The sequence below is a fragment of the Lathyrus oleraceus genome, chromosome 1, assembly GCF_024323335.1.
Source record: "Lathyrus oleraceus cultivar Zhongwan6 chromosome 1, CAAS_Psat_ZW6_1.0, whole genome shotgun sequence".
Lineage (NCBI taxonomy): Eukaryota > Viridiplantae > Streptophyta > Magnoliopsida > Fabales > Fabaceae > Lathyrus > Lathyrus oleraceus.
This window is the reverse complement of record NC_066579.1, coordinates 26,851,454-26,863,416: the sequence shown is the minus strand read 5'-3', so window position 1 is coordinate 26,863,416 and position 11,963 is coordinate 26,851,454. Positions and strand designations below refer to the sequence as shown.

Genomic DNA, 11,963 nt, shown 5'->3' with positions numbered 1-11,963 from the left:
CCTATTCTTTCATTGTGATTAATAAAGTTTAGTGATGACTCTGTTCGAACACATTTTTCACGAGCGTGCGATACACTTCGCGAATGATTGTATTTTTTTCAATGTACGACAATAAAATTCAACAATATTATATATGATTTTTAAAATTAAAAGTATGATTTGACGGAATACCCGTTCTTCATTGACTGACAATAAAAAATATATATATATATATATATATATATATATATATATATATATATATATATATATATATATATATATATATATATATATATATATATATATATGATTATTACACATAAATATTTTACATTACATATTCCTTTTTCTTTTAAAAAAAAAAGAATTTAATATACTGAATTTTATAATATTATCTGATGATAAATATATTATTCTACCATGTTATATAAATAATTTAAAAAATTTATTCTCATTAGTAGAATACATCATTATCATGAGTCTATAAATATAAAATTGAAAATTAGAAGAAAAATATAAAGATACAAAAACAACTGATCCAAATCAGACACGAAAATTTTCACCCCTTCCCGGGTAAGAACAACAATTCTCTCTCTCTCTCTCAATCTTACTTTCGAATTCAAATTTCATTTTCACCGATTTCTATTTCTCTCCCTCTCAAATTCCTTAAATCAATTCATCAATTGTGGATTGCAGAGCTTTCAATTTCTTTTCTCAGTAGAAACGCCTGAACCATAGCAAATGGTATGTGTTTCGCTCCTTTCTCTGCTGTTTCTTTAATTCGCTGTTATCTGTTTTCATAATCGATTTTGTTTAAATTGAATTGAATGGTTTGGGATTAAGTGAATTGTAATCGAAAACTGTGTTCATGATTATGGAGTGTGTGGATGTTCATAGGTTTATGCTTACACTGTGTCAGTGAATACTAGGGTTTGTTGGAGAACGGTGATGGAATATGGTAATGGAATATTGTTTCAAATTGAAAGTTGAAATTTGGTTACTGTGTTTTAGTGCTTGAGCTGAATAATGTTGTGCATTTATATTCATATTTATATTATATAGTAGTAATGTTAAATCTGATACAGAAAATCCATAAGTTAGCAAATGGCGGTTTTAGGTGAGTTATGGAGATATTTTGTACACCATTGTCAAATAGCAGCGTTATAATATAGTGGAATTTGAACAAACTACTATTGTTCTACGATATACGATTTAGTACAAGTGTTGTTAAATAGAGGTGCTATAACGTAGCGAAATTTCAACAAATTGCTATTTTATGTGATTTGGGATTGACAACACTGGTTTCATAGTTTGCTCAAGTCCCAGGCTATAGGTAATTTTTGGAGATGTTTCATACACTGTTTTCAAATAGCGGCGCTATAACGTAGCGGAATTTGAGCAAACCGCTATTGTCCTACGATATACGATTTAGTTCAAGTGTTGTCAAATAGAGGTGCTATAGCGTAGGGAAATTCCAACAAATTGCTATTTTATGCGATTTGGGATTGACAACACTGGTTTCATAGTTTGTTTATGTCCCAGGCTTTAGGTGATTTATGGAGATGCTTCATACACCGTTGTCAAATAGCAGTGCTATAACGAAGTAGAATTTGAACAAACCACTAGTGTTCTATGATTTAGTACATGTGTTGTCATATAGAGGTGCTATAGTGTAGCGAAATTTCAACAAACCGCTATTTTATGCTATTTGGGATTGACAACACTGGTTTCATAGTTTGCTTTCTAACTTGATTTTAGACTTGGATAATGAACACATCCAAAAGTTGGGCTAAGTGCTTTTTTTATGCATTTGAAATAGTCTAGTTGAAGAAAGATTAAAGAACATTAGTAATATTGCGAAAATCTTCTGGATCAGCATGATATTGAGGAAAAAAAGAGTATATGATCCTTAGGGCTCATTTGAGTTACCTGGACTCTCCTTGGACTGACTTATTGTCTGAACAACGTCTAATTTCCCCACTTTCCTATATAGTTAGTGGCCTCCTATTAGACAGAAGACAATGTTTCTATGCCCAATGGTTGAATTCTTAGTGGGTTAAATTTACTATCAAGTCAATTTTAGGAACTTGTAAATCCAATTCTTATCCTTGTATCTACTCGGTATAACAACATTTTCATTACATTTGGACCATTTAATCATTAAGTTCCTGTAATGGCCTAAAACTTCCCACTAACTTTGCAGTTTTTTACAATATTCTGCAAAGAATGACCCTCTTGTTAGGGAACCAAAATCTTCATCTTAGTTTCTCGAATTTGGATAGAATGCTCCACTTAAATTCCTTGTTTGCAACTGTCCTAGTTTTTCTTTTAGCTGTTTCCAGAAACATGCACTAGTTGCTCTGAGGCACCATTAAACTCCATAGCCATGGCATTACTACAACATCCTCACCCCTGGTGGTAAAGTTTGAATCCTTGAACTTTGGATCTTTTCCATTAAGATGGTTTAATATCCCTTTCCTTTTTATATGGTTTGGGCGTATTGTTGCCACTGCCACTTGAGGTGATTCTTCCACTCAGATGTAAGCTTGACAAAAGAGACAGCAATTCAACAGCTCCAGTATGTTCAGATAGGGACATGGTTCCTACAGTGTTATTTTCAGACATATAGAAGTTCAAGTGCTTTGGTTTTGTTAACGGAAAATGACGAATCAACAATGCAAGTGAACGAGGAGGATAAAATGTGGCAGTGTGGCAAAGAAGGCCTGAGAAGCAGTGGGAAAAACTGGCGATTTAGGCAATTGTATTATACGGACACAATTTCCCACAGATGCAAGGGCTCTGATTCCATGTCAGAAGACTGTCTTTTCCAAAAAAATTATTGTTTAGAGCAATTGTTTAAGGAATCCAAATGATGAGGAAACCCCTAAACCTGCTATCATTGTTCCTACCTTCCATATCTAATTATTTGTATGTGTTGATTGCATATTTCCACAACTAATCATATTTTAAATTAAGGTATCTGTTCCCCTTTAAGTAACAAAGGAATCCCATTTATAGAAACGGAAAACAATACTGCTGCTTTGACTTATTCTTTCTCTTTTGACGGTATATAACTTGACAACCTATCGTTTCTCATTTCTTTCTTTTCTTTCCTCTCATACCCATTCTAAACTATTGGTCTTTTCCCATCCAAGTGTTGCTTCCTTTTGCCTTTTGTTTTTGCGGATCTCATTAGAGACCAAGGGAATTTATGAGTTTAACTATAAAAAAGGTTATAGATTTAAATGCCTTGCTATGAGTGATTTACTTTAGGGCATTATAGCATTGTTTGGTTTGATCCATGCTACCTACCTTATGCAATGTGAAAAGACATTTGACACTGTTTGCCACTGTTGTCTTGTTTAGAATCTCTCATTTGTTGTTATTTGCCACAACCAGAAACATTTCCAGTGAGTTCTTTGGTGAAACTGCCTTCATTGAAAGCCCTTTCACCGATCTACCTTCCTAAACCCAAAACTTCAAGTCCAATTAATCTACCGAGCCATATTCCTATAATGGTTCATTTCCCTTTAAAATTAGTATAGTCTTGGTATTGGTATTAACAAGAGTTAGTGTTTAGTCTTTTTTGTGTTGTCAAATGATAATCATTAATCATCTCAATATATTGATGACTCAAAGTCTTAAGTCTTTCCCGTGGTCAATGTTTTATGCTATGCAAATGCTAATTTTACCCATAATACAGTTGGGGTTTGTGTCCCTGTTTTCTGTTGAAATCCTTCCTTGCAGCTCTAATTTAGTTTTATGTATCTGTTCTGGATTCTGTGAAATTTTGGGTGGTATTTAATCTTGACTATCATTTCCTGACAGGATATGTACATTCGTGTTAAGCGTAGTAAGACAACGTATTTCATCCGGTGCAAGCCATCCGATAAAGTTCTTGACATAAAGCAGAAGTTACAAGAACTCATCGATCAACCAGCTAATGATCAGCGATTAAGTCTTCCTGATACAGGGGATATATTAGAGGACTCTAAGACTCTGGCTGATCAAAAGGTACACTGCTATATAATTCTTCATGTGTTGTACTATGTGTATATTCTTTTTATAGTGTTAGCATTTAGAAAATACCTAGCTGTTGGGACTTTTTTTCATCTATTCTTAGATTCTAACTAGCCTTAAATTATTCTGCTTGCTTCTCACACGACTATGACCTTGATGCTAACAATTTCTATTTTTTTAACCTTTCAGATTGAAACTGATGCTGTTGTTGCATTGACCTTGAGGAAAGGTAAAATGTATATCATTAACCTAATACCACCACAATCCTCTTCCTTCCTGCCTATCCTGTTTCTCTTCTTCCTACGTTGATTGTGAGAAGATTCCCTATTCCCAATGTTCTTAGAAATTTCCAAAATATTTTAGGGATGTAAAACCAACTCTAATTTTCTTTTCGAAGATATGCATAGTTTATTCACATTGGGGGTCATTGGTAACTTAATCTTTCAGGTTTTTATCCAAGTTATTCGTAAATTGCAATGCAGATAATTATTTGCCCCTGTTTATCATTTAAACTGCCAACCCCACTTAGTGGTATAAGGCTTGGTTGTTGTTTATCATTTAAACTAGAAGTCTCTACCACGGTCCACCCGAACAAAAAAAAGTGCTTCCTTGTTCATTCTCATATCATCTGAACATGTTTATCTTTTTTTCTTAAGCATTTTTATCCTTTAGGTTGTATTCCGTTTTCTTCAAGGATGATGTACAGCCTATCCTTATGCAACATTTGTAAATTTGTTTAATATTGTGGATTGCGACATAGCGGCCCATTGCATTTTTAGCTGAAATTATGCTTTTTGTTTTCCATTGACTTCCTTGTTTCTACTATATAAGGGTATAACTTACAAGTCACTTAAAGATGTTGTGTGGCTGTTATGGCATTACTGTGAAGTTAGGAAGTTAGGTACTTCGGTAAACCAAAGTTGCCAAGATGACAAGAATAAAAACAAATCTTTTCAATCCAAAAGTTAACTTTTTGAACAAATTTGATTTTGAAAATAATCATGATACTTACAAGTATTAATTTTAACTGATACTTACAAGTATTTTTATATATCTTTGGCAATTGGCGTGATATTTACAAGCACACACCTGCATTTAGTTGTTTGTATCTTTCATTTTGACAACATCATCTGTGCTAGAGGATCATTTTGGATGTACATGCACCATTAGTTTATTGCCATCTGTTTTTCAGAAACAAATAATGAAAATATATTTACCTTTTTTTCCAGATGGTAATGAGTTCGAGGAGGTAAACATTGTTCGGCCAAATGATTTCTATCAGCCAAATGCAGAGGGTGCCAGTTGGTAATTGGTAAAGCCATACTCGACCAAAGACTGTCCCAAGTAGTTTCTTGATAAGTGCTAATCCTGTTAATTTTCAGGTGACTTGGTGAATTTCATGACTTTGAAACATTTTCAAATGATTGATAAGTTGTAGAGATAAATGATGTACTTGTTTACATTACACCAAAACTTTACCTTAAGTAAAAATGGCACTCTCTTCCTGCAAGGATTCTATCATGGTGAATCAAATTTGTGGTTAAAGGTCTAGACTGACCTTAAACCGATGTGATACAATAGGACTTGTAATAGGATCATGTCATCTAGAAGACACAAACCATTTTACATAGTATTAAGGGAGTTAAAGTTTGAATTTTCTTAAAAAAACTCAATATATGTTGTTTTTGCTCTATGTGATCGACCTTTCTACATTTTTGTTTGCATGTTTATGCTTCATCTAAATTGGTTGTAAGAAATTCTGAAATTATATTTTCATTATTTTGAGATAAAGATTGACCCAAGTATTTTCATTATTTTGATATAAAGATTGTCAATATTCTAAATAAGTTTTTGTGTGTGTGTAAAATCTAGCAAATTAATCTTCTGTCAAATGTGTTATGGGATGCAGTTTATGGTGTTGAGTTTATTTTTCCGAGACAATGTTGATCATACATATTGGCTAATGGAAGAATAGTAAAATGAAAACTTAAATGTGTTTTTGGTTTCTCTATTTTTATTTAAATTAATTTTTAAAATCTCCATTTCTAAAATTGAATTTTCGGTCGTCCTTTTACAATTTTTAGATTTTGTTGGTATTTCTTTATTTTTTATTATTTTTTATTATGGGAAAATGGTATGACAAAATCTATCTTAGACAGATTTCAAAATGACACTCTAATACCTTTGTAAAATGCAGTAACTTTTATGTGAGTCTAATATAAATCCAATCTAAAGACGAACTCCAAAATATTAGTAAATTTTATTAATTTTTTTATTATTATAAAATTTTATTGGATAGAGATATACTTCTAAATTATTTTTTTGGGTCCATATAAAATTGATCTTTTATTTAATATAAATTTTATTAAAAAATAGTTTTTTTTATATAAAACATTTACATTTTAAAAAAATCTATAGTTTATTAAACAAAGAAGGAATAAATGGTTAGGAATCCTACTGTGGTCATTCCAAACTTAAGGAAGTAGTCTATGTAATTGTACATATTTGTAACTTGCTACTATCTTTGTCATCGTTGTCCTATTCGGTTCAAGAAATTAATCTCTACAATTGCAAAAAAAAATACTTTATTTTTATATAAAAAAAACTTAAATTCACTTTTGATTCTCATAATTTGATATTTTATAAAGATGAATAGAATAATTTATTTATTTTTAAAAAATGAATTAATAATTAATGATTATATTATTTTTATAAGTTTTTTAAAATATTAAATAATTAAATTGTGAAAAGAAAATGTTAAGCCTTATTATAGCCAAACATTCCAATTAGAATTTGATGTTAGTGTACAATTAAACTACCACGTGTAAAAGGCTTACTTCTCTACCTCATCCACAATTTTAAAATACAACAAATGGTATTAAGAAAATGTAGTTGACTATTTATGGATATATGTACTGGGCAAAGACTATGTGAATTGAAATATTATATTTCTAACGACTTTTTCTGAAGAAAAAAAAGCTATAAAAACTACAATGAACATGAGGTGTAACCACAAACAGAACAATGAACTTTTCTCTTTAACCGATTCAAACTAATCATTTTCCCGTCTATTTTAATTTTAATGTTTTTCTTAATTCAAAGAATTAGTTTTTATATTTGCTTGCGGAACATATCCATTTTATACCAAATAATTCATGCAAAGAGTAAAATTAGAAAGTAAATGGCACACTAAAATTTTGTATTCTCTTTTATACATTTCACATATATTAATAAGTAGATATATAATTTGTAGCTAGATAGATCATAGTTTACATGCATTCATATGTGTGTAAGGAAAACATACTATATAGCTCACCAACTAACCACAAAATGTTAGTAAAAATTGGTTGAACAACCACAAACAAAACATGCCAATTCAGCTCAACTTCCAATTAACCAGCCACAATTTTCCTTCCTATTCAAACCATCCTTCACTTCTAAAACCTATATTTAAACATATTATATCATGCTTTATTTATCCCTAAAGTTTATGTTTCTCTTGATTTTTAACTTTTTTTCTGCAATGGCTAGCAACAGCAAAATGGTGGTAAACGAGCGTTTCGGGGCGGAGATTGTACACGGTTCCGAAATCTGCTTCAACCATTCCCTACAACTCTTGGAAGAGCTTGGATTTCCCAAAGGTGTTCTTCCCTTAAAGGATCTTGTAGAGTGTGGAAGAGTTAGAGAAACTGGCTTTGTTTGGATGAAACAAAAGGCACCAAGTGAACATTTCTTTGAAGGGACAAAGACTCTTGTGAGCTATGGAATTGAAGTCACTGCCTATGTGGAGAAGTTCAAGATGAAGAAAATGAGTGGAATTAAGAGTAAACAAATGTTTGTTTGGGTGCCTATAAGTGAAATGAGTGTGGATGGTTTTGATGGAAAGAAGATGTATTTTAAGACTCCTTTGGGGATTGGTAAGTCTTTTCATGTTACTTCTTTTATGAGTGTGGAGGAAAAGGAAAAGTATAAGAAGTTGCAATTGAAGGATAAGGAGGTGGAGATTAAAGAAAATTAATTGGTGACTAATTTCATTACATTTTGTATTTGTATGTTTTTGTTTTTGGATTCATGTATGTTATTGACTATTTGGTTATTATGAACTATAGAGTATAGTGAGATCTTTTGATAGTTGAAATTTATCAACTATAAATTATGATGTATTACTATATTTATGTTTTTCTTCTTCTTTAAAACTATATAATGTATAAGTTATTGTTTTGATTATATATTAATAAGAAGGGTAATATACATTAGTTGTTATCATCGAAGCGGACTTTTTTGGGTAGTTTTTGGAATGGAAAATAAACTTCCTTAACATGGAGATAATTTTGTCTCATTATAAAAAATTAAGTATAACTTTCACATTACATGAGCACCATGACAATCTTAACTACTCTTAATCAACTTGAAAACTTCTTAGGCAAACTTCCTTTTAAACTCTATGATATAACTTCTTTTAGAACTTGTAACTTATTTCACCTTCTTTCAAGGGTTTCAAACAACTTAATATTGAGTTATAAACTCTGGTGTGATCTTCTGTTTCGGTTCGACAATGAAGGTGTACCTGTAAAATCTATGACGCTCAAGCCATTAACGACCCTGAGTGTGATGTTTTAAATTAGAGTGGTGTGTATATGGGATTGATCTTCCTTTTATCCTTTATAGTAGTCCTCTAGAGTTTGAGACCATAAAACCTTCTTCAAAGACACTTGTATCTGAAGATGATTGTCAACAAGTCATGTGATCATGATATCCAATAGTTTAGGATGGTTGAGAGACCTCGATTTAGTGTGACTCTAAGGCGAGCGTATCTCTTTGATTGCTTCTTAACAATTAGATTTAGCCAGAACACACACGAACCCTTTTTGTGAAACTTGATTCTTACATGATCCATGTCAATGGGTTTATGTTAGAAGTTTTTGCATTTTAATGACTATCTCGTAAAAAGCCCTAAACTACTCCATAAGACTTGGTGAGAAGAAGAATTATGATGCCATTGCTAGGGGATAAACACATTCAAGTCCTCGTAGATCCATTTTAGAATTTCACTCTAAGAACCCCTAATCTTTAACAAGTAACCTCCACCATGATACTATGAATAAGAGCCTCTCCTTAACCTTGATTAGCGTTTTAATGAAGAAAAATACATCAACAAAAGAAGAAAAAGAGAAAGTTAACAGTGATCAACAAAGAAAAAAAGATGAAGACGATGAACGATAAAGATGAAAACAATAATCAATCATGACAAAATGGCAAAGATCAATATTGAAAAAAAGTTAATGTCCATTTACATGACTAGTCAGGGTGAATAAGAGTTGCTTGATAGCTACCAACATTAGGGAATCATTTGAAAAACCATTTTAGAATTCCATAGTAAGAACCCCTAATGTTTAACAAGTAAAATCCACCACGATACTATGAATAAGAGCCTCTCATTGACCTTGATTAGGGTTTTAATGAAGAAAAATACATCAACAAAAGAAGAAAAAGAAAAAGTCAACAATGATCAACAAAGAAGAAAAATATGAAGACAATGAACGATAAAGATGAAGACAACAATCAATCAAGACAAAATGGCAAAGTTCAATATTGAAAAAAGTTAAGATTGTATTTATCTTTTATATATCATCATTCAATTTATATATCACTTAAAAGCCCATAAAATATTATTCAAACTTAAGCTAAAATATTTTCAAAGTTAACGCATAAAAATCCATGGTAGCCTTTCCTTAAAAAGTTGTTTTCAAAGTGTAAAAAGTTGTTTTTAGTGGTGTCAAGAGAGTGTCGGCTATCAAAATGTGGTAGTCGAATACCAATTTTTGTTGTTGTTGAAAATTTGGAATGTTGGAAAGAGGTAGTTGACTACCAGCTGAACCAACATGTTTTTCATTAAATAAAATCACTTTTTTTATTAACAATGTTTCATGGAACCTTTTCAAAGATATGCAATCATTAATAGAGGTTTCTAAGTGTGTATAAATTATGTGAATCATTAATTACCAATTTTCACATGATCAACATTCATTTCTCAAATTGTTTGAAATAATGTGAACTCTCATAAATCAGAAAAAAATTCTTAAGCCAAAAGAGAATCTAAACAATCATGTGATATTCATTTGAATTGTGATATTGATAAGAATCATCAATCAAATTTTGAATCTAATTATTGTATAGCCAACATAGTGTGACTTCATCATTTTCCTACAAAATCAAGTGTGACTTGTTTCACCATAGTGTTTGGTGAAGGTCATCATAATGTTTGGTGATTGTGAAAAAGAATCTTTGAATTTGGGTGATTCAAAGTCCACCATAGAATTTAGTGTTTGTTTTTTTTAAGTTTTAGAAGAGGCTGTAAAGAGGTATTGGTGAAGACATGTACAAGGATCTAAACATAATGAAAATTCTCTAAGTAGTAGAGAGACTAGATGTATCATTGATTAATAATGGAAACTATTATAAGTCTTGTGTGTCCTTTAACTTTATGCTTTTAATTTTCTCTACTTTACATTCATATTAAATTAGCACTCAACCACTTGTTTCTGGTCAATTTAAAAGTTAAGAAACTTTTCATTAAATCAAGAAATATCCAACAATACTAATTCATTTTTTCTTAGATTGCTTCTCATACTTATAGATATTATTATAGATGTGCTCCTTCAATACTAACTTAATAAAAGTTCACACATATTCATTAATAATGTACGTATTTTTAAACTAGGTCATATACCTTAACACTTTGATTTCTACCTTATCATCCAAATTCGCTCATTATTTGATGACCATCATTGGGATGAATTTTGAAGATGAGAAAAACACAAGAGTGTGTGTGTGTGAGGGGGGGGGGGGGGGGTAATTGTGTTTTACTTTTTATTTCTTTTTAAACTCTAGTCAGATTCTAAACACAAAGTCTAGAGTGTGAATCAGAGGTGGGTTATAAACATTAGATATAGAATGAAAGAAAGAAGGAGATACACAAAGTTATCCTGGTTCTTTTCACAAACCGATAGTAGTCCAGTCCCCTTACACTTCCAAGGGATTTCACTATAATCACACAAGATTACAATTTTCTCAAACACATAAGCAAGAGACTTCCATTTCTCAAACATAAAGTAAAAGACTTTTAATGCTCAAGCATACAAGCGAGAGACTTCAGATGCTCAAGTATACAAGTAAGATACTTCAAATGCTCAAACACACAAGCAAGAGACTTCAGATGCTCAAGTACACAAGAAAGATAATTTTAATGCTCAACACTAAGTAAGTGACTTATAATAATATACCTAATAGATAAAGATTGTTTGGGATAATACACTTGATATATAATCAGAGTTGTAGACAAAATACAATACAAGAAGACTCTTTAAGACTTAGGGATTTCTAAGATTATAAAGATAAGAAATCCTGAGTTAAAATTGTGATTATGTTTTAAGAGAGTAACAAATATTTAAATGCCAATAGTTTGTTATTGTTCTTCAAGTCTTCAACTCCTTATATAGAGAAGGAAATGAGTTGTTGGAGAGTTTGCACAAGAGAGTCTTTGAGAAGCTTGATTTAGAGACGTAGAGATGTTTCTTGATATGGTTAATGTTGTTAAAAGGTCATTTTAAATTCCTTTGCTTTTAAAGGAATTATCAGTTACATCCCAGATGACTATATGAAAAATAGCTTAGATTTTCATGTGATTAGAAGAAGACAAAATAACCTTAGAGTCTGATAGTGACTCTCAGAGTCACCTTGATCTTTGCAGTTTGACTGACTTCAACTTATGATCTTTAGAAGTAGAATTCTTCAAAGTTTGGTCTTCATAGGATGACTTCTTCAGAGTCTGGTCTTCATACGTTAACCTCTTCATAGTCTGATCTTCAGAAGTAGACTTCTTCAGATTCTGGTCTTTAGCTTATGATCTTTAAGTTTCTCTTTAAATATTCACTAACAGAACCAATACTTAGATTATTCCT

General features: G+C 31.3%; 2 protein-coding genes across 3 annotated transcripts; both read left to right on the top strand.

The window, feature by feature from the left end:
- The first annotated feature begins 450 nt into the window (after window positions 1-450).
- On the top strand, window positions 451-5,695 carry LOC127074034 (uncharacterized). Of its 2 annotated transcripts, XM_051015407.1 has the most exons (6): window positions 451-555; window positions 679-726; window positions 3,811-3,996; window positions 4,192-4,231; window positions 5,232-5,314; window positions 5,385-5,695. In XM_051015407.1, the coding sequence occupies exons 2-5, from the start codon at window positions 724-726 to the stop codon at window positions 5,309-5,311; spliced, it is 309 nt and encodes a 102-aa protein (XP_050871364.1). In that variant the 5' UTR covers window positions 451-555; window positions 679-723; the 3' UTR covers window positions 5,312-5,314; window positions 5,385-5,695. The 2 variants fall into 2 exon arrangements, with proteins under 2 accessions (XP_050871364.1, XP_050871287.1); XM_051015330.1 differs by having other exon boundaries at window positions 5,232-5,695.
- A 1,573-nt stretch (window positions 5,696-7,268) lies between these two features.
- Window positions 7,269-8,193, top strand: LOC127115374 (uncharacterized). The gene has a single exon (XM_051046938.1). It carries the CDS (start codon window positions 7,469-7,471, stop codon window positions 8,018-8,020), a length of 552 nt encoding a protein of 183 aa, XP_050902895.1. The 5' UTR covers window positions 7,269-7,468; the 3' UTR covers window positions 8,021-8,193.
- Window positions 8,194-11,963: the final 3,770 nt, after the last annotated feature.

Coding starts and splice junctions, on each gene's coding strand:
- LOC127074034 (XM_051015407.1), top strand. Junction 3,997..4,191: donor AGACTCTGGCTGATCAAAAG/GTACACTGCTAT, acceptor TTAACCTTTCAG/ATTGAAACTGATGCTGTTGT. Junction 4,232..5,231: donor TGCATTGACCTTGAGGAAAG/GTAAAATGTATA, acceptor CTTTTTTTCCAG/ATGGTAATGAGTTCGAGGAG.
- LOC127115374 (XM_051046938.1), top strand. CDS start 7,469: ATGCTTTATTTATCCCTAAAGTTTATGTTTCTCTTGATTTTTAACTTT.